The sequence below is a fragment of the Scyliorhinus canicula genome, chromosome 6 (genome assembly GCF_902713615.1).
Source record: "Scyliorhinus canicula chromosome 6, sScyCan1.1, whole genome shotgun sequence".
NCBI lineage: Eukaryota > Metazoa > Chordata > Chondrichthyes > Carcharhiniformes > Scyliorhinidae > Scyliorhinus > Scyliorhinus canicula.
The window spans coordinates 62,472,091-62,494,920 of NC_052151.1; the positions used below are offsets into that span (position 1 = coordinate 62,472,091).

General features: G+C 50.5%; 1 protein-coding gene across 10 annotated transcripts in view; it reads right to left on the minus strand.

Annotated features, from left to right (window-relative positions):
• The window catches only part of eya4 (EYA transcriptional coactivator and phosphatase 4), a 623,026-nt gene that overhangs the window by 282,258 nt on the left and 317,938 nt on the right, over positions 1 to 22,830 (minus strand). For all 10 annotated transcript variants that reach the window (XM_038799374.1, XM_038799376.1, XM_038799375.1 and 7 more), the window contains one exon: positions 11,798 to 11,847. In XM_038799374.1, the coding sequence (XP_038655302.1) occupies positions 11,798 to 11,847 (50 nt within the window). The remainder of the gene's footprint in view (positions 1 to 11,797; positions 11,848 to 22,830) is intronic.

Genomic DNA, 22,830 nt, shown 5'->3' on the forward strand with positions numbered 1-22,830 from the left:
GATTGGCCATGTTAAATTTTCCCTTAGTGGCTAGGAATGTGCAGGTTAGGTTGCATTGATAGGGAGGGGTGGGCTGGGTATTTGGCGTAGGTAGAGTGTTCTTTCAGAGGGTCGGTGTCGACTCAATGGACTAAATAGCCTCCTTCTGCACTGTAGTGATCCACCCACTCAGGGATGGTTTAGCCACTTCTAGTGCTCTGTTTTGTAATTAACACCAGTAATGCTGTGATTAGCATTTAAAGGCTAACATGGAACATAAAATAGCTACTTGGAACAGAAATGCAATAATCTGCATCGCACAACTTATTAAAAATTACTCTGTTTCATATTTTCTGTATCTGCATCTATTTTCAAATACATTTGTGTAACAAGAGAAGGGTTGATATACAACCAAGATCTGATAAATGAACTGGTTTGCTTGGATCAGGAATTTTGCACACTGCGACTACAAAAATAGTCGATCAGTAATATTAATACCTCAACAACCCACCAAGTCACTCACTCTGCAACTGAATCTAAATTTAAACAGTTTATTCTGCTAAATTTCTAAAGCTGGTGGTATGTTAGGAATGAATTGCACACACAATGGGCGCAATTCTCCGAGTCCCGCGCCGGGCCGGAGAATCGCCGCAAGCGCGCAACAATGCCCCGACGCCAGCACGCGATTCTGCGAGGTGCGGAGAATCGGCGGCATTTGTGCCGGCGCGTTTGGTGCAGCGCTGGTCGAGGGCCGCTGGAATCGGAGGGTTCGCCGATTTTCCGGACCAGATGGGCCGAGTGGCCACGCGGAAAAAGCAGAGTCCTGCCGGCACCGTTCACCCCGGTCGCTGCCGGCGGGAACGCTGCACGTAGGGTCGGGGGGCGGCCTGTGGTGCTGAGAAAAGCGCTCCTTCACCGGGGCGGCCCTCCGATGGGGTCTGGCCCGCGATCGGGGTCCACCGATTGGCAGGCCATGTTAGACGTTTAGCTGCTGCAGTATAAAGAGTCAAGGGTTCTGCTGCTTTTACACAAACACCTTCAATTTACTTCAACAAACTCTGCACTAAACTCTAACATCACATCACCTGACACAAAGGCCACATGAAGTCCCTGTACATATCAGTGTCAATTATTAGATGCTTAACATAAATGAGACAACTAATTGGAATGTCTCTTAACCCATTACTTAACAGTCTCCCCTTCCTTGGAGGGAAAAAAATAATTAGGTGAAACAAAATTACAAGAAACTCACAAACACACACGCAATTTCCCCCCTTCTTTTGTTTTCATTTTTGGAAGAAAAAAAGTCACAGAAATAGGCGCCCTTCTTTAACAATATCCAAAAGTTTCTGTGATCTAGCCCCTCTTTTTGTAAAACAGTCTGACAATTGATAGCTACTGTCAACCCATTTAATTTTTGCTATCTCCCCTCTGTCCAACATCTGCTTCAAACTTGCAATGTCTATCCTTAACCTTTCTTCATTGACACTTTTTGTAGAGTGCACATTTTCCCATAGGGATTTATTGTCAATGTGACGTTCAATAGGTATATTTCCCAAATCCCCTATTCCCAAAATTTCTGTCAACATCTGAGCTATATTAAAGGCCTTATCCACCACCTCTACAAGGCTTAATGTCTCAGCAGCCAACGTGCTTTTCACCACGCTCCTTGTTTTCTTTGTTTCCCACACAAAAGGGCAACATTTACCATTGTTCCCCAAAAGGAAAATTATAAAACCTCCTGCGCTTGAAACCCCATCACATAAATTTGCATAGGACGCATGACTATAAACTACGAGTTTCAAGTGCCTAAGGTCATCTAAAACCGGGCACCTCAAAACACACTCCTGCATTTTTAGTTTGACCAACGCTTTATTTGCTCTTATTATGTCTTCCATAATGGGATCATTCATTTTTGTACTCAACTCTAAGACATCAACACTCACGTCCGGTCTAGTCTCTACCTAACCAATTCAGTTGCCCAATTAAATTTCGCAGTTGCTCTTTTTCCATCTTTGAAACCATTGCGTATTTTTGTGAAACCCGGCCACGACTAATTGCTATTGGGCTGATGCTTTCCAAATAAGATTGCTGACATAAAGTTGCCCCTAACTTAGTCTGTCCGATTTCTAGTCCAATATACTTAAATGCACCGGAAGCCTGACTTCAAACCCCGAATTCTTTCCTCAAACCAGAGATTACAATAGCTTCAAAATCACGGGCGAAATTCTCCGACCCCACGCAGGGTTGGAGAATCGGCCGGCAGCGGCGTTAATCCCACTCCCGCCGGGTTTTTATTCTCCGACCGGCCAAAAACCAGCGTTGTGCAAATCCCGCCGGCAGCCTCTGAAAACAGCTGGTGCAGGCGGGATTTCATTATATTTTTCTTTCACCAAATCTCCGGCCCGGATGGGCCGAAGTCCCGCCGACGTGGCCACGGGTCACGTCGGCGAAAAACAGAGTAGCTTTAAAACGGCGTCAACCATTGATGATGGTTGACGGCGTTCAGTGTCCGAGTGCGGGGGGGGGGGTTTGCGGGGGGGGGGGTTTGCCGGGGGGGGGTTTGGCGGGGGGGTTGTGTGGGGGGGTTGCGGCGGGGGGGTTGCGGCGTTGGGGGGGGGGTTGCGGCGTTGGAGGGGGGGGTTTGCGGCGTTGGTGGGGGTTGCGGCGTTGGAGGGGGGGTTGTGGCATTGAGAGGGGGTGGGTGTGGGGGGGTGGGGAGGGGGGTATGGGTGGTGGGGAGGGTGGTAGGGGCGGTGGGGGGGTAGGGGTGGAGGGGGTTAGGGGTGGTGGTGGGGGTGGGGTGGGGGGGGTTTGGGGGCAGCAGCGTGCAGAGAGAGGGGGGCGATGATGCCCGGGGCCAACGCACCGTCGCCCCCCCTCTGCACGCCGCTGCCCCCTACCCCACCCACCCCCCCTCACCACCCCTACCTCCTCCAACGCCCCTACCCCCTCACCACCCCTACCCCCCTCCCCACCACCCCTACCCCCCTCCAACGCCCCTACCCCCCTCCCCACCCCTACCCCCCTCTCCACCACCCCACCCCCCTCCAACGCCGCCCCCATCTCTCGCAACGCTGCAACCCCCCACCCTCAACGCCGCAACCCCCCACCCTCTCAAAGTCGCAATCCCCACCCTCTCAACGCCGCAACCCCCACCCTCTCAACGCCGCAACCCCCACCCTCTCAATGCCGCAACCCCCCCTCAACCCCCCCTCATCGCCGCAACCCCCCATCCTCAATGCCGCAACCCCCCACCCTCTCAACGCCGCAACCGCCCCCGCAAAGCCGCAATCCCCCCCCTCAACCCCCCCCCCCTCATCGCCGCAACCCCCCACCCTCTCAACACCGGCCCCCACCCTCAACGCAGTGTCCCCCCAACTCTCCTCTCAACGCCGGTACACACACCCCCCCCCTCTCAACGCCGGTACCCACACCCCCCTCCCCCTCCCTCTGAAGGCCGGTACCCCCCCCCCCCCCCGAAGGCCGGTACCCACACCCCCCTCCCTCTGAAGGCCGGTACACACACACCCCCCCCCTCCCTCTGAAGGCCAGTACCCCCCCTCCCACTGAAGGCCGGTACCAACACCCCCTCCCTCCCTCTGAAGGCCGGTACCCCCCCCCTCCCACTGAAGGCCAGTACCCACACACCCCCTCCCTCCCTCTGAAGGCCGGTACACACATCCCCCCCTCCCTCTGAAGGCCGGTACCCACACTCCCCCCCTCTCTTCTCCTCCCCCCTTCCTTCCTCCTCCCCCCTTCCTTCCTCCCTCCTCCCCGCTTCCTTCCTCCTCCCCCCTTCCTTCTTCCCTCCCCCCCTTCCTTCCTCCCTCCTCCCCCCCTTCGTTCCTCCCTCCTCCCCCCCTTCGTTCCTCCTCCCCCCCTTCCTTCCTCCTCCCCCTTCCTTCCTCCTCCCCCCTTCCTTCCTCCTCCCCCCTTCCTTCCTCCTCCCCCCTTCCTTCCTCCTCCCCCCCTCCTTCCTCCGTTAGTGGGGGGGGGGGGTGCGGCGTTAGTGGGGGGGGGGGGTGCGGCGTTGAGAGAAGGGGGGTACCGGTGTTGGGGGGGGGGGTTGCGGCGTTGAGAGAGGGGGGTACCGGCGTTGAGCGGGGGATTGCGGCGTTGAGAGGGGGAGTACCGGCGTTGAGAGAGAGGGGGGCGGCATTGGAGGGGGTAGGGGTGGTGGGGAGGGGGGTAGGGGTGGGGAGGGGGGTAGGGGCGTTGGAGGGGGTAGGGGTGGTGAGGGGGTAGGGGTGGTGAGGGGGGTAGGGGGCGTTGGAGGGGGTAGGGGTGGTGAGGGGGGGGTTGGGGTAGGGGGCAGCGGCGTGCAGAGGGGGCGACGGTGCGTCGGCCCCGGCCATCCGTCGCCCCCCCCCTCTGCACGCCGCTGCCCCTACCCCAACCCCCCTCACCACCCCTACCCCCTCCCACGCCGCCCCCCCCCCTCTCTCAACGCCGGTACCACCCCCCTCTCCTCTCAACGCAGGTAACCCCGCCCTCTCCTCTCAACTCAACGCCGCAACCCCCCCCCCTCTCCTCTCCTCTCAACTCAACGCCGTAACCCCCTCCCCCCCTCTCCTCTCAACGCAGGTAACCCCCCTCTCCCCTCTCCTCTCCTCTCAACGCCGCAACCGCCCCCTCCCTCCCTCCCTCCCTCTCCCTCCCCCCCTCCCTCTCCCCCTCTCCCTCCCTCCCTATCCCCCTCTCCCTCCCTCCCTCTCCCCCTCTCCCTCTCCCCCTCTCCCTCCCCCCCTCTCAACTCCGCAACCCCCCCCTCCCAACGCCGGGTCTCTCTTCCTCCCCCCCCCCCCAACGCCGGGTCTCTCTTCCTCCCCCCCCCCCCAACGCCGGGTCTCTCTTCCTCCCCCCCCCCCCAACGCCGGTCTCTCTTCCTCCTCCCCCCCCCCCCCCCCAACGCCGGGTCTCTCTTCCTCCTCCTCCACCCCCCCCCCCCCAATGCCGGGTCTCTCTCTTTCCCCCCCCCCCAACGCCGGGTCTCTCTTCCTCCTCCCCCCCCAACGCCGGGTCTCTCTTCCTCCTCCCCCCCCAACGCCGGGTCTATCTTCCTCCTCCCCCCCCCCAACGCCGGGTCTCTCCTCCTCCTCTCCCCCCCCAACGCCGGGTCTCTCCTCCTCCTCTCCCCCCCCAACGCCGGGTCTATCTTCCTCCTCCCCCCCCCCCAACGCCAGGTCTCTCTTCCTCCTCCCCCCCCTCCCCCCCAACGCCGGGTCTCTCTTCCTCCTCCCCCCCCAACGCCGGGTCTCTCTTCCTCCTCCCCCCCCCCCAACGCCGGGTCTCTCTTCCTCCTCCTCCCCCCCCCCCCCCCAACACCGGGTCTCTCTTCTTCCTCCTCCCCCCCCCCCCCAACGCCGGGTCTCTCTTCTTCCTCCTCCCCCCCCCCCCCCCCAACGCCGGGTCTCTCTTCCTCCTCCCCCCCCCCCAACGCTGGGTCTCTCTTCCTCCTCCTCCCCCCCCCAACGCCGGGTCTCTCTTCCTCCTCCCCCCCCCCCCCCAACGCCGGGTCTCTCTTCCTCCTCCCCCCCCCCCCAACGCCGGGTCTCTCTTCCTCCTCCCCCCCCAACGCCGGGTCTCTCTTCCTCCTCCCCCCCCCCCCCCCCCCAACGCCGGGTCTCTCCTCCTCCACCCCCCCTCCCCAACGCCGGGTCTCTCTTCCTCCTCCCCCCCCCCCCAACGCCGGGTCTCTCTTCCTCCTCCCCCCCCCCCCCAACGCCGGGTCTCTCCTCCTCCACCCCCCCTCCCCAACGCCGGGTCTCTCTTCCCCCCCCCCCCCCCCAACGCCGGGTCTCTCTTCCTCCTCCTCCCCTCCCCCCCAACGCCGGGTCTCCCTTCCATCTCCTCCCCCCCCCCCCCAACGCCGGGTCTCTCTCTCCCCACCACACAAACGGCGGGACTCACCACTTCCGCAGCGGGTGAAACTGACGCGTATCGCGTTAGTCCGCTGCTGGCCCTTTCGGGAACGGAGATTACCGGCTTAAAAGAAGGCCCTGACGCCGGAGTCATCCGCACCGCTTTTTCCCGCCGGAAATAGGCGTCACGTTGGTCCGCGGAGAAGTTCGCCCCACTAGTCCCACCCCACAAACAATCATCGACATGCATCATAAAGATGCCAGAAAGATTTCCTTTATAGTGCCAGATCTGCTTTCAACTGGCAACAGCTTAACTTTAACAAAACGGACCTTACCGAAAACTACCAGACTCTAGATGCATCATTCAATCCATATACACATTTGTTCAACTTCCAGAATACCCCTTCTGTGTTAGCTGCCTCTTTTGGAGGACGGAGAAAAATGTCTCTTTGGAGCTGATGCCCCTGCAAAAAGGCAGCGTTTATATCTATAAATTTGCATTCCCATGCCTTTGTGGCTATTAGAGCCAAGAAGATCTTTAAAATAACCTTTCCTGCATTAGGTGAATCTACCCTTAAATCCGGATCTTCTAAGTTTTCTTCAAATCCCCTTGCCACAAGCCTGGCCTTTCCCTTATAAGTTCCATCTGGAAGAACCTTTTCCATACAAATCCATCTGTGGGATAGAGCTCTTTGTCCCCATCCGGTACTTCTGTGTATACCCCAAATTCTCTCCAACAATGCAGTTCTTGCTGTTTGATAACTTTTTCATCTAATTTATTGGAAGCCACCAAAATCTCACGTGCATGTGGGCTTCTACTCCAATTAGTATTCGTAGTCTTACTCATGTTCCGAGATCTTGATAAACTACGTCCCCTCTCCCGCCTGGTATCTCGTTCTGTACTGCTGCTGTTTGATCTTTACTTTCTGCTGTGGGATGTCCTTTCAATAGTTTTCTACCTTTTCCTGCGGACCTGTTCACTATCCGATGTACTAACAGAACTGGCACGGCGTTTCTGTGCTCTCAATTTTTGAACTTCGTTTTCCCAATCCATTGTCTTGACTCCGTCCCCTGAATGCTGTACATTCAACTAATGTTTATACTTTCCAGTGGCCTTCCCTGCTCTACTAATAACAGTTGCATCCTTCCATTGACTGGACCCTTCAGGCAAGTATGTCACTTTTGTACCAACTTTTGGCATTCGCCCTTTCGGAAAAATGGCCTGTTCTAATTCATCAGAAATGTTGTGTTCCTCTAGAGAAACCCTGTCTATATCAGTTAACTGGTCCTCATAGTTCTGTAAAAGGTGCGTACCAGATGACTCTGGTTCCTCGTCATGTCTGTCTGCTCTGTCTAAATTTGAAAATTTGTAATCTGTACCCATTATTCTTGATGAATGTACCCTAACAGTTTGATTACCATGTTGCAAAATAATTGTTTTGCCATCTATGCCTATGATCTTCCCTGGGCCTTTCTATTCATTAGAACTGTCTCTCTTATAGTATACCATGTCTTCTTGCTGAAAAACGGCATCTGATGGCCGTACATTATGTCTTAAAGCTATGAGAATTCTTTCAGAGACTTTGGCTTCCAAAAAGGCTTTTCTACTGCTATGTAATGCATTTAAATGCTCACCAAAAGCAGAGCTAAGGCTGGACGCTGGTCATCTAAGATGGACAGAATTTTAGGGTTTCTACCAAACACTAATTGACAGGGACGATAGCCTCCAACAATCTGCAATGAATTCTTTGCATGTACCGCCCATGCTAAAGCTGAATTTAACTTGCAGTTTGGTCTATCCGCCAATATTTTACAGAGCATGTCATCTATTATCGCGTGGTTTCTTTCACACACAATTACTAAATGGGCTTTCCGCAGCCATATTCATAACTGTGATATTCACATTTTCGCACATATCCCTGAACTCATCATTAGCAAATTCTCCCACATTGTCCGTAAGGAATTTTGCTGGTAGGCCCATTCCTGTCCCTATCCATTTTTCCACGATTTGATCCAGAATTACACTCTTTTCTTTACTTCGTACAATCGTTGATTGACTAAACCTGGTTGCTAAATCTACACAATGCAAAATAAATATATTATTGGCTTTATCCCAGATCTTAAGGTCCATGGCCACAATGTCGTTAAAATCCTTGGCCAAAGGTAAGGTTACTATCGGTCGTGCTGGTGTTCTTCTGTACTTCCTACAAACTTCACAGCGATCACAAACCTGTTCTATCAGTTTAGTATAGTCTTCATCCCTTACCCCTGCATCCTTTAATAAATTTTCCAGCTTCCGAGGAAACGGATGCGCAAATTGCCTATGCAGTTTTAATACAACAAGCTTTTTATCAGCTAAAGTCCCATTTTCAACTGCCATTAACACATCCTTAACAACTGTACTTTAAATATTATTTGTCAGTAATGGAATACAATAGTGTCCAGACTGTGTAAATTGGAAGATCACCGTCTTTCCAAAAACTGTTGCCTTATCCTGTTCCATATCCAGTTTCATGTGTGCTTTCTTCATCGACGGTCTGCTCAGAAGCAAAGGTATCTCATTTGATACAACATCCGTGTTAATGAAATAATTCACTCCGGCAATATTGCAAGGGATCACCACTCTTTTCAGCGACTTCAGAGTATTATCATCCCCAAATCTGAAACTTGTGGAACTTTCAAATTCCTTAACCTTGTTACGATTTTCAGCATTCAAGGAGTCCAGGTAACATTTTAACCAGTCAATTCCACACACAGTAGATGCGCAGCTACTGTCCAATACAGCACAGTTGAACGATTCTGCAACCAACACCCTCATTACTGGTGTAAAACTGCTTGTTAATAGGACAACGCCTTCTTTCTGGCCACTATCGTTTTCCTCTTCTAACTCTTCTGTGTCATGTGTCGCTTCAAACACTCTATTATAACGTGTTCAGCAGTTGAAAGCATAATGGTATTGAGAGTCACATCAAAAACATCGATTTATCATACCCCGGGCATTTCTGGCGTTCACCTTCCGATTGTAGGTTCTAACTGGGTTTCTGTCTTCATACTTTCCGGATCCCAATCTCCCTCTATAATCTTGGAACCTGTATGCAGCTGTGCAATTTCGCCATCCTGTTAAAAGTGTGTCTTCTCTATTCTGCTTTATTGCAGGCTGACCTATTTGGGTCATCAGAGCCATCAGAATTGAATGTTTCCACAGAAACTTTTTAAAGCTTCTGTCATCTGATCGAATAAGGTATCCTTATCCGCAAACTGAACTGTCAAAACCAGGAGCATATTCATGTTGCTCACTCTAGCACAGTCACGCAATTTAAAGGCCAACACAGACTGTGGAAATTCCAAGTTGTATTTCTGCAGCGTTTTATATAGTCTGCCAAATTCCATTATACAGTCTTCCATGGAGAATTCCTCTATTTTCCAGAGCCTATCAAAATCCGACCATGCTTCATCCGCACTTAACAAGTCATCCTTTTTATAAATCTTATCCATGTAAAGTAATAGTCTCCAGACCTTCTTCTGAGTCTAACTCTTCCAATTCCAGCTCAGAAAACACTTTGCTTCGGATTTTACTGTCATAAGATAAAGAAAGAGCCAATGCCATACCTTGTTTTCTCTTTGCCAAGGCAGTTAGTTCACATAGCTACTGCATTTCTCCATTGATCATACAATCCCCTTTCAGAAAATAAGGTGGTGGGGGGGGGGGGGGGGGGGGGGTAGTCATATCCAGCCATCTTTATCCTTGGTTCAGCCATTTTCTTTTCACTTCCTCCGTGGTTTGGTCTGGAAAAGTTGTATCTTTCAACCCTTCATACTTGCACAGCAACCATCCTCTGCTACCATTTGTTAAACATTTGGCTGCTGTAGTATAAAGAGTCAAGGGTTCTGCTGCTTTGCCACAAAACACCTTTAATTTCCTTCAGCAGACTTTGCACAAAACTCTAACATCACATCACCTGACATAAGGGCCACTTGAAGTCCCTTTACATATCAGTGTCAATTATTGGATGCTTAACATAAATGAGACAACTAATTGGAAAGTCTCTTAACCCATTACTTAACAGGCGGCCTCTCCCCCCCCCCCCCCCCCCTCCCCCCCTCCGGACCTACTTTGTTGCGCAGCCGGCCCCTGAACCACCACACCATGTTGTGTAGGGGCAGGTGCGCAGAAGAAGTCCCCCGTGCATGCGCGGGTTGGCGCGGCGCCCATTTGGTGGCTGGAGCGGCGTAAACTGCTCCAGCGTCGTGCTGGTCCCCTGTGGCAGATAGAATCGGTTGTCCTTGCACTCATTTCCCGCCATTGTGAAACGCGACGGCATTCACGACGGCGGAAACACCACGGGCGGCATTCTCCGACCCCCCACCGCGTCGGAGAATCGCCCGGGGCCAGCGTCAATCCCACCCCCCTGTGTCCCGAATTCTCCACCACCCGAGATTCGGCGGGGGTGGCAATCGCGCTGCGCCGGTCGGCGGGCCCCCGTGGCAATTCTCCGGCCCGCAATGGGCCGAAGTCCCACCGCTGAGAAGCCTCTTTCGCCAGCGTGGTTTAAACCACCTACCTGACCGGCGGGCGCTGGGGTCCGGGGGGGGGGGGGGGAGGTGCGGGACGCTCTGACCTCGGGGAGTGCCCCCACGGTGGCCTGGCCCGCGATCGGGGTCCACCGATCGGCGGGCGGGCCTGGGCCCTGGGGCACTCTTTTTCTTCCGCCTTCGCCATGGTCTTCACCGCCTCCCCTACGCATGCGCCGGGATGACTTCAGCAGCCGCTGACGCTCCGGCGCATGCACGGACTTACGCCTACCGGCGAAGTCCTTTTGGCCCCAGCTGGCATGGCACCAAAGGCCATTCACGCAATCCGGCGGAGCGGTAACCACTCCGGCGCAGGCCCAGCCCCTCAATGTGAGGGCTTGGCCCCTAAGATTGAGACCTCCGCACCTTTGGGGCGGCCCGACGCCGGAGGGGTTCACGCCACTCCAACACGCCGGGACCCCCCCGCTCCGCCGGGTAGGGGAGAATCCTATATATCTTGTGCAATTAATGAACAAATAATTCAGCAAACTTTACATCTGAATCAGTTTCATTTATCTGACATGCAAATGCTGTACTTGGATAATAATGTGAATGAATAATGATCGGTTACATTGCATTTTTATGCTTACATGACCTGTTTATCTATAATCAACAGAACAGCACGGCAATATGAACAATGCTTGAAATATATCCCATTGTATGCTGAAAATGGGGAAAAATTATTTCAGTGACAAACTACTTTTTTTGCCAAACCCAAACAACTTATTTTTAAAAATTATTCATATCTTTAAATATCAACTTCTAGTGCAGTCAGCCAAGGGCTGAAATGACCCAATCAGTCCTTCCAAAGACAATATAAAATACAAAAAAGTAATAGAAAAAACTGAGTACAATACCATACTGATCAACATCAGTCTTTACATCAGGGTTCAAATTTCACCAATCATTAGAGTTTGTTCATTGTGCAGGTCAGATAAGGTACTGGACTATTCGTAAATCTTGTAGTTTCACATCTAAATTCTGTTGTGTGGCATGTGTGGTTTTAATAATTTAGTCTAAAATGTTTCAGTCATTTGTTTTTTCCCATACAAATAAAAAACAAGTGTGACACAAACAAGTAGAAATTTTATTCCACTAACATCTGTAAAGACAAGCTGGTTTTGTTTGACTTCAATTTTACAAGCATGTCATGCAAAGTTAAACGTTAAACTTAAAAAAATGTACAGCTTTTATAAAACGATAAATTCCAGGACCTGGATTTGCAAATTGCATCTCACATCTTGAATACTACCAATGTGAACAGCTGGAAGATCTTGTCCAATGCCTCTGCATTAGCAAATATGCAGCAAATGCTAACACTGTTTATCATCACACTAGCTTACTTATATTAAAGACACAAAAACATGGAAATGCTCAATTACCTGGCGTTCTGAAGCTCTGTAACATCTGAATCTGGCTGTGTTTTCTTTACCTGCAAGAGTAAATTATTACCAATTACATATCCATGGAGTAATTGCAGTTGAGTTTAGGACATTAATGAGGTCACATCTCGAATACTATGTAACATTTTGGTCTCCTTATTTAAGAAGATTCATAATTGCATTAGTAGCAATTCAGGGAAGGTTCACTCAGCTAATTCCTGGGATGAGGCAAGGTTGGACAGGTTGGGCCTGTATCCAGTGCAGTTTAAAAGAATGAGGGGTGATCTTAATGAAACATATAAAATCCCGAGGGGGATTTGGCACAGTGGATTTTTTTTTTTAAATCATGGGATATGGGTGTCTCTGGCTAGGCCAGAATTTATTTCCCACCCTTAATTGCCCTTTAGAAGATGTTTTCCATTGTGGGAGAGACTAGACTAGAATTAGAACAAAGTACAATACAGCACAGGAACAGACCCTTTAGCTCTCCAAGCCTGTACTGGTCATGATACCAACCTTTGCCAAAACCCTCAGCACTTCCTTGTGCCTTATCCCTCTATACACATCCTCTCCATGTATTTGTCAAGATGCCTTTTGAACGTTGTTAATGTATCGGCTTCCACAACTTCCCCTGGCAATGCGTTCCAGGGACTCACCACCCTCTGCGTAAAAAAACTGCCTCACCATCTCCTCTAAACTTTGCCCCACGGACCTTGAACCTATGCCCCCTGGTGACTGACCCCTCCACCCGGGAAACTGTTTAAAAATAAGGGGTCTCCCATTGAAGACGGAGATGAGGAGAATTTATTTTCTCTCAGAGGGTTGCGGAGCTCTGTTCCCCAGAGAGCGGTGGAGGGAGTGTCATAGAATATTTTTAAGACAGAGGTAGCTAGATTCTTGACTAACATGCGAGTCAAAGGTTATCAGGGGTCGGCAGGAAAATGGTGTTGAGGACCAAATCAGAGTCGGCATGATTTTATGGTATTCACCTGCTCCAATTTGTATGTTCATATCAAGATGTGTTGTTCTGTGAATTTATCCAAGTAGAAACATAGTACTGCAAAATGTTATTTTCCCTCAAGTACCAGCGAATCTATTCTGTCCCTGAACCTTGTAGTTTCAGTTTCCACTCAAACCATAATTTTATGACGCGTATTGAAATTTCACTTCTCAATTATTTTTGGTGCAGCTTTCATTAAAAAAACATTCTTAGATCTTCCCTGGCACATCTCTTGCTTTTGTATGAGTTAAAAATATTTTTCTATTTGCCTTTTAATAATTTAGAACCGATTATCATTTTTAAAATGTTTTTGCTCATTGTACATTTCCAAGTGCTCAGTCTTTGTGTGAAATCCTGGGCGGGATTCTCTCAGCCCAGGCTGGGCCGGAGAATCGTCGGGACGGGTGCGAATCGCGCCACGCTGCCCCAACACCGGGCCGCCGATTCTTCGGAGAGCGGAGAATCAGCCCCATTGCCCCCCCCCCCCCGGCGATTCTCTGCCCGGGATGGGCCGAGCGGACACGCCAGAAAATACGAGTTCCACCGGTGCCATTCACACCTGCTCTTATCCGGAGGGACCCCGCCGTGCATGCATCGGGGCAATAGAACATAGAACATAGAACAGTACAGCACAGAACAGGCCCTTCGGCCCTCGATGTTGTGCCGAGCCATGATCACCCTGCTCAAACCCACGTATCCACCCTATACCCGTAACCCAACAACCCACCCCCCCCACCAACCTTATTTTTTAGGACACTACGGGCAATTTAGCATGGCCAATCCACCTAACCCGCACATCTTTGGACTGTGGGAGGAAACCGGAGCACCCGGAGGAAACCCACGCACACACGGGGAGGACGTGCAGACTCCGCACAGACAGTGACCCAGCCGGGAATCGAACCTGGGACCCTGGAGCTGTGAAGCATTTATGCTAACCACCATGCTACCGTGCTGCCTATGGTGGGGGGGGTCCTCTGCTGTGGCCTGGCCAACCATTGGGGCCAACCGATTGGCCCCTGTAGCCCTACGCCATGTTGCATTGGCGCCGGTCCCACTGCACATGCGCAGACCGGCGGCGTCCATCTGACGCTGGGGATGGGCAGCTGGAGCGGCGTGGGTCGCTCCTGTGCTGTGCTGGCCCCCTGTAGGTGTCAGAATCACTACTCCTGAGGCCATGTTGACGCCGTCGAGAAAAGCAACTGCGTTTATGTGGTGTCAACACTTAGCCTCAGGATCAGAGAATCCCGCCCCCTATGTTGTGAGTATTGACAAGCTGGTTGCTCAGTGTTGAAGCATAATAGCTGACCATGACCTTGCTCCTCACCAAGTATTCACAAAGCTACTTTATAATGAGATTGTTTTCCACTATTTTATTTGACTCTCCTAGGAGAGTTCATGGCTGGGGTAGGGGGTGTAAAGGATAGTGTCTCATCTTAATGCTTTGTCCAGCATAGTGTAGCTAGAGCCTCATGACTAAACATGCCCTTGTGTGGGGCATGTTTAATGGACCAATTAATCCTTTCCTGCTCATTAACTTTGTATGTTCTTATGTCACTAAATCAAGATCAGGAGTGGGAAGGCTTGTTGACTATTTTCTTCAGCTGTGGGACACTGAACCTCAAGTTTTTTTTTTACTGAATCAGTCTCTTAATAGTTCATTTTGAACAGCGCAAGGAGAGAGGAAAGAGTTGATTTTGACCAGTGGAGAGAGAGAATCATATCATAGAATTTACAGTGCAGAAGGAGGCCATTCTGCCCATCGGGTTAGCACCAGCCCTTGGAAAGAGCACCCCACTTAAGTCCACTCTTGCAACCTATCCCCGTAACCTGACCAGCCTTTTTGGATGCTAAGGGCAATTTAGCATTGCCAATCAACCTAACCTGCACATCTTTGGACTATGGGAGGAAACCGGAGCACCCGGAGGAAACCCACGCAAGACACGGGGAGAATGTGCAGATTCTGCACAGACAGTGACCCCAGCCGGGAATCGAACTTGGGACCCTGGTGCTGTGAAGCAACTGTGCTACCATGCGGCCCTTAAGAGGCGAGAGTTCATTTTGAATGGCGCGGGGAGAGAGGAGGGAGTTCGTTTTGAATAGCGTGGGGAGAGAGGAGAGAGTTCATTTTGATCAGTGAAGAGAGAGGCAAGAGTTCATTTTGAATGGCGCGGGGAGAGAGGCGAGAATACATATTGATCAGCAGGGAGGGAGGCGAGAGTTCATTTTAAGTATCATCCCAGCCACAGTGATCTCCTGGACTCATTTCGATTGCCACAAGGGGTCGGAGAGGAATGTTCCCAGAATCTCTTCTCATATTGGCCCCGGGGTTTTTTCGCCTCTCCCTGGGTCGGTGTGGGGAGGGGGTGGGGAGGGGTTCGTGGAGATCAGAAAAACACTGCAAAATTAATGAATAAATTAATTAACTAGGTGGACATGACTGGGCAGGTGATGTGCTGTAGTTGTATGATGTGGAAGCTGGCAGATCCCATTGCGAGCCGCAGTGACCACATTTGCAGCAAGTGTTGGTTGCTCGTGGAATTTCGGCTCTGAATTGATGAGCTGGATTCTGAGCTTCGGACACTGTGGAAGTGGAGAGTAACCTGGATGCTATGCTTCAGGGTGTGGTCACACTCCGTAGATTAAATACTTCAAAGTCGGTCAGTGGTCAGGGGCAGAAGAGTGTGCCTGCAAGTCAGGAAAGTGGAGGGATCCTAAATTCAGGAACAGAGGAGCCTCAGCTTTTGATCTTGTCCAACAGGTATGAGGTACTTGCTTCCAGTGTGGATGAGGAAAAGGGCTGTAGGGAGGATCAGCTAGCCAACCACTGCACGATGGTATAGGAGGCCATTAAAATGGGGGGAGCAAAAGTGGTAGTTGCAGGGATTCTCCAGGGAAAATTATGAAAAAAGTTAAAGGGAAGAAGAACTCAGGAAATGTTGTTAATGGAGGTGTTCCAATTCAAAAAGAAGGTTAAAAAACCCCCACGGTGGCCTGGCCCATGATCGGGGCCCACTGATCCCTCCGCGCCGGCCTCTGTAAAGCTCCGCCATGGCAGGCACGGAGAAGAAACCCCCTGCGCATGCACAGGGATTACACCAGCGGTTCTGCGCATGCGCCAGAACACGCTGGTGCTCCTGCGCATGCGCCAACTCGCGCCGGCCGGCGAAGGTCCTTCAGCACCGGTTGGCGCGGCACCAACAACTCCAGTGCCGGCCCAGCCCCCGGAAGTGCGAAGGATTCCGCAACTTCTGGGCGGCCTGGCACCGTAGTGGTTCAGGCCACTCTTTGGCGCCGGTAGGGGGAGAATCCCGGCCATGATTGCAGGGTGGTCATGACTGCGAGTTAAATATCCAGGGGTATCAGACTATTTGGATGGACAGGCAGGAAGTTAAGGGAGGTGGTATAGCTCCGATATGTAAGGATGACACGAGGTCGGTAGTGAGAGATGATATAGGTTCTATGGAGGAAAAGGTTGAATCCATTTATGTGGAAATTATAAATAGTAAGGAGAAAAGGTCGCTGATAGGTGTTGTCTATCGGCCACCAAATAATAACATCACAGTCGGGCGGGTAATAAACAAAAAAATAACTGATGCATGTAAAAATGGTACGGCAATTATCATGGGGGATTTAATCTACATGTCGATTGGTCAAACCAGGTCGGTCAAGGTAGCCTTGAGGAGGAGTTTATAGAATGTATCCACGACAGTTTCCTCAAACAGTATGTAATGGAACCTACAAGGGAGCAAGCGGTCCTACATCTGGTCCTGTGTAATGAGACAGGAATAATTAATTATCTCATAGTTAGGGATCCTCTCAGAAGGAGCAATTACAACGTGGGTGAATTTAAAATACAGAAGGATCGTGAGAAGGTAAAATCCAATACCAGCGTCTTGAGCTTAAACAAAGTAGGCTACAATGGGATGAGGGAGGAGTTAGCTAGGGTATATTGGGAGCAAAGACTTTGAGGTGGGACAATTGAGGAGTTGTGGAGGACTTTTAAAGCAATTTTTCACAGAGCTCAGGAAAAGTATATGCCAGTGAAGAGGAAGGACTGCAGAAAAAGGGATAATGAGCCATGGATATCTCAGGAAATAAAGGAGGGTATCAAATTGAAAGAAAAGGCATACAAAGTGACAAAGATTAGTGGGAAACTAGAGCATTGGGAAATCTTTAAATGTCAACAGAAAGCCACGAAAAAAGCTATACAGAAAAGTAAGCTAGATTAGGAGAAAAAAACCAGCTCAGAATATAAAAAGAGATGGCAAACATTTCTACAAATATATAAAACAAAAAGAGTGGCTAACATTGGTCCTTTAGAGGATGAGAAGGAGGACTTAATAATGGGAAGTGAGGAAATGGCTGAGGCATTGAACAGTTGTGTTGATCTTCACGGGGGAAGACACAAATAACATGCCAATAATTTATGGCAAGAAGGCTATGGCAGATGAGGACCTAAAAACGATCATTATCTCACTAAGGAGGTAGTGTTGGGCAAGCGAATAGGGGCTAAAGGTAGACAAGTTTCCTGGCCCTGATGAGATGCATCCCAGGGTACTAAAAGAGATGACGGGGGAAATAACAAGTTAACTTGTGGTAATTTAGCAAAATTTGCTGGAGTCTGGGGGCGGTGCCAGCAGATTGGAAAACAGCAAATGTGACGCCACTGTTTAAAAAAGGAGGTAGACAAAATGCAGGTAACTATAGGCCAGTTAGCTTAACTTCTGTAGTGGGGAAAATGCTTGAATCTATCATCAGGGAAGAAATAGCAAAACATCTGGATAGAAATTGTCCCATTGGGCAGACGCAGCATGGGTTCATGAAAGGCAGGTCATATTTAACTAATTTATTGGAATTCTTTAAGGACACTACGAGTGGGATGGACAAGAGAAACCAGTGGATGTGGTGCATCTAGATTTCCAGAAGGCATTCGACAAGGTGCTGCACAAAAGGCATAAGGTAAGGGTGCACATCGTTTCAAGTAATGTGTTAGCATGGATAGAGAATTGGTTAACTGACAGAAAGCAAACAGTGAGGATAAATAGATGTTTTGTTTGGTTGGCAATCAGTGGCTAGTGGTGTGCCGCAGTGATCAGTTTTGGGACTGCAATTGTTTACAATTTACAGAGATGATTTGGAGTTAGGAACACAATGTAATGTGTCAAAGTTCGCTGATGACGCTAAGATGAGTGGTAAAATGTGCAGAGGACACTGAAAGTCTGCAGAGGGATATAGATAGTTTAAGTGAGTGGGTAAGAGTCTGGCAGATGGAGTACAATGTTGGTAAATGTGAGATCATCCATTTTGGCAGGAATAACAGCAAAATGGGCTATTATTTAAATGGTAAGAAATTGCAGGATGCTGTCTTGCAGAGGGACCCGGGTGGCCTTGTGCATGAATCGCGAAAAGGTTGGTTTGCAGGTGCAGAAAGTAATTAAGACGGCAAATGGAATTTTGTCCTTCATTGCTAGAGGGATGGAGTTTAAAAGCAGGGAGGTTACGTTGCAGCTGTTTAGGGTGCTGGTGAGGCCACACCTGGAGTACTGTGTACAGTTTTGGTCTCCTTACTTGAGAAAGGATGTACTGGCACTGGAGGGGGTGTAGAGTAGATTCACTGGCCGGGATTCTCCTTTCTGGGTACTATGTACCCACGCCGGCGGGAAAACTGCCGCGAACCGCTCCAGCGTCAAAGGGCCCCCAAGGTGAGGAATTCTCCACTAACCGCCACTTTCTCGGGTGCTAGGTGGACGGCGGAGAGGTTGCCGCTGCTCCAGCTGGCGCCGAAGGGACTTTGCGAGTTCGCGCATGCGCCAAAGGGCCGGCGTGATCTCGCGCATGCACAGAACCACCGGCGTGTTTTGGCGCATGCACGGGGGGTTCTTTATTCTGCGCCGGCCATGGCAGAGCTCGGCAGGGGCCGGCGCAGAAGGAAGGAGTGCCCCCATGGAATAGGCCCGCCTGCAGATCGGTGGGCCCTGAGCGCGGGCCAGGCCACCATGGGGGCCCCCCCCGGGGTCGGATCCCCCCACGCCCCGCCGAGCACTGCCCCAACCGACTTACCTAAAAGGTCCTGCCGGTTTGTAAGCTGAGTGATTCATGCCGGCGGGACTGGCCAAAAACGGGCGGCCACGGCCCATCGGGACCAGGAGAATTGCCGGGGGGGACCATTGGCAATGGCCCCCAACCGGTGTGGCATGAGTCCCGTCCCCACCTGAAAACCGGCGCCGGAGAATACAGCAGCCGGCGTCGGAGCATGATTTGTGCAACCCCCCGGGAATTCTCCGACCCGGCGGGTGGTCGGAGAATCCCGCTGACTATGTTGATTCCCAAGTTGAGAGGATTGGCTTATGAGGAGAGACTAAGTAGACTGGGACAATACTCATTGGAATTTAGAAGAAAGAGGGGGGATTTCATAGAAACATATAAAACTATGAAGGGAATAGGGAGCATAGAAGCAGGGAGGTTGTTTCTACTGTGGGTGATACTCGAACTAGGGGGCCCAGCCTCAAAATAAGGGGGCACAGACTTAAGGCTGAGTTGAAGAGGAACGTCTTCACCCAAAGCATTGTGAATCTGTGGAATTCCCTGCCCAGTGAAGCAGTTGAGGCTACCTTGTTGGATGTTTCAAGGCAAAGATAGATAGATTTTTGAACATTTAAGGAATTAAGGATTATGGTGAGCGGGCTGGTAAGTGGAGCTGAGTCCACAAAAAGTTCAGCCATGATCTTATTGAATGGGGGAGCAAACTCGAGGGGCAAATGGCCTACTCCTTATGTTCTTATCAACGATTGGTTCATGGCAATTCAGAAGGGGTTTCTTCAAAATTACAAATGGTTTGTGTTGATGAAAAATGGAACCACTTAAACTTATATACTAAAAGTAAACCAGTGTGTCCAAATTTACTACATATCTACACTTTTTATAAACATGTGCAAACGTGGCAAATTTCTTAAAAATTGACTTAGCTGTGAAGTACATTAACAAATTAATAGAAACCATTTACTGCGTTTCATTAATAATACAACAGAATTGGAATTGTACTGGTCGATTCTGGACATATCCAAGTTAAGCATGAATATAAATGTAAGGTGCATAATTGTTTCCAGTTGAACATTGTATAAATGATCAAAAATATTTTAAAAACTACAACATATTTATCAAGAGCTACCAATTGATCATAAACAATTTAAAGCAATAGTGATATCTGTAAGGATCTCGGATCGTGTTTGCGGGATCCTTAAGGGGAGGGGGAGCAGCCCAAGTCGTGGTCTACATAGGCACCAACGGCATAGGCAGGAAAAGGGACAGGGAAAGGCAGGAATTCAGGGAGCTAGGGTGGAAACTTAGAGCTAGAGCAAACAGTTATTATCTCTGGGTTGTTACCCGTGCCACGTGCTAGCGAGGCGGGGAATAGGAAGAGAGAGCAGTTGAACACGTGGCTACAGGGGCGGTGCAGGAGGGAGGGATTCAGATAGCTGGATAATTGGGGCTCATTCTGGGGTAGGTGGCACCTCTACAAACGGGATGGTCTACACATGGACCAGAGGGGTACCAATATCCTGGCGGGGGGGGGGGGGAATTTGCGAATGCTCTTCGGGAGGGTTTAAACTAATTCAGCAGGGGGTTGGGAACCTGAATTGTATCTCCAGTATACAGGAGGTTGAGAGTAGTGAGGTCCTGAGTAAGGCTTCAAAGTTGCACACAGTATGTAGATAGGCCAACAAGAGGCAAGGCCACATTGGATTTGGTACTGGGTAATGAACCAGGACAGGTGCTAGATTTGGAGGTAGGTGAGCACTTTGGAGATAGTGACCACAATTCAGTTACGTTTACTTTATCGATGGAAAGGGATAGGTATATGCAGCAGGGCAAGAGTTATAGCTGGGGGAAAGGCAATTATGATGCGATGAGGCAAGACTCAGGATGCATAGGATGGGGAAGGAAACTGCATGGGATGGGCACAATTGAAATGTGGAGTTTGTTCAAGGAACAGCTACTGCGTGTCCTTGATAAGTGTGTACCTGTCAGGCAGGGAGAAAGTAGTCGAGCGAGGGAACCGTGGTTTACTAAAGTAGTTGAATCACTTGTCAAGAGGAAGAAGGAGGCTTATGTAAAGATGGGACGTGAAGGTTCAGTTAGGGCATTCGAGAGTTACAAGTTAGCTAGGAAGGACCTAAAGAGAGAGCTAAGAAGAGCCAGGAGGGGACATGAGAAGTCTTCAACAGGTAGGATCAAGGATAACCCTAAAGCTTTCTATAGATATGTTAGGAATAAAAGAATGACTAGGGTAAGAGTAGGGCCAGTCAAGGGCAGTAGTGGGAAGTTGTGCGTGGAGTCTGAGGAGATAGGAGAGATGCTAAATTAATATTTTACGTCAGTATTCACGCAGGAAAAAGGATAATGTTGTCGAAGAGAATACTGAGATACAGGCTACTAGACTAGAAGGGCTTGAGGTCCATAAGGAGGAGGTGTTAGCAATTCTGGAAAGTGTGAAAATAGATAAGTCCCCTGGGCCGGATGGGATTTATCCTAGGATTCTCTGGGAAGCTAGGGAGGAGATTGCTGAGCCTTTGGCTTTGATCTTTGTGTCGTCATTGTCTACAGGAATAGTGCCAGAAGACTGGAGGATAGCAAATGTTGTCCCCTTGTTCAAGAAGGGGAGTAGAAACAACCCCGGTAACTATAGGCCAGTGAGCCTTACTTCTGTTGTGGGCAAAGTCTTGGAAAGGTTTATAAGAGATAGAATTTATAATCATCGAGAAAGGAATAATTTGATTAGGGATAGGCAACACGGTTTTGTGTGCATGCGCACTGTGGGTTTCTCTTCCGCTTCCGCCATGGCGGAGGCGGAGGAGAAAGAGTGCCCCCAGGGCACTGGCCCATCCCCTGATCGGGGGGCCCAGATCGCGGGCCTGGCCACCGTGTGGGCACCCCCCAGGGTCCGATCGCCCCACGCCCCCCCAGGACCCCGGGGGCCCGGTCGCGCCGCCGATCCCGCCGCCACCAGAGGTGGTTCAAACCTCGGCGGCGGGAGAGGCCTCCCAGCGGCGTGACTTCAGCCCATCGCGGGCTGGAGAATCGCCGCAGGGGCCTCGTCGATCGGAGTGGCGTGATTCCCGCCCCCGCCACTTCCCGGGTGGTGGAGAATCTCTGCCACGGCGGGGGCGGGATTTTCGGAGGCCCTGCTGGGGGTCGGAGAATTTCGCCCCTTATCGAGTTCTTTGAGAAGGTGACAACCAGGTGGACGAGGGTAAAGCAGTTGATGTGGTGTATATGGATTTCAATAAAGCGTTTGATAAGGTTCCCCACGGTAGGCTATTGCAGAAAATACGGAGGCATGGGATTCAGGGTGATTTAGCAGTTTGGATCAGAAATTGGCTCGCTGTAAGAAGGGGTGGTGGTTGATGGGTAATGGTCAGCCTGGAGTTCAGTTACTAGTGGTGTACCACAAGGATCTGTTTTGGGGCCACTGCTGTTTGTCATTTTTATAAATGACCTGAAGGAGGGCATAGAAGGATGGGTGAGTAAATTTGCAGATGACACTAAAGTCGGTAGAGTTGTGGACAGTGCGGAAGGATGCTGCAGGTTACAGAGGGACATAGATAATCTGCAGAGCTGGGCTGAGAGGTGGCAAATGGAGTTTAATACAGAAAAGTGTGAGGTAATTCATTTTGGAAGGAGTAACAGGAAGACAGAGTAATTGGCTAATGGTAAGATTCTTGGTAGTGTGGATGAGTAGAGAGATCTCGGTGTCCATGTACATAGATCCCTGAAAGTGGCCACTCAGGTTGATAGAGTTGTTAAGAAGGCGTACGGTGTGTCAGCTTTTATTGGTAGAGGGATTGCGTTTCGGAGCCATGAGGTCACGGTGCGGCTGCATATTGAGTATTGCGTGCAGTTCTGGTCGCTGCATTATAGGAAGGATGTGGAAGCATTGGAAAGGGTGCAGAGGAGATTTACCAGGATGTTGCCTGGTATGGAGGAAGATCTTATGAGGAAAGGCTGAGGGACTTGAGGCTGTTTTCATTAGAGA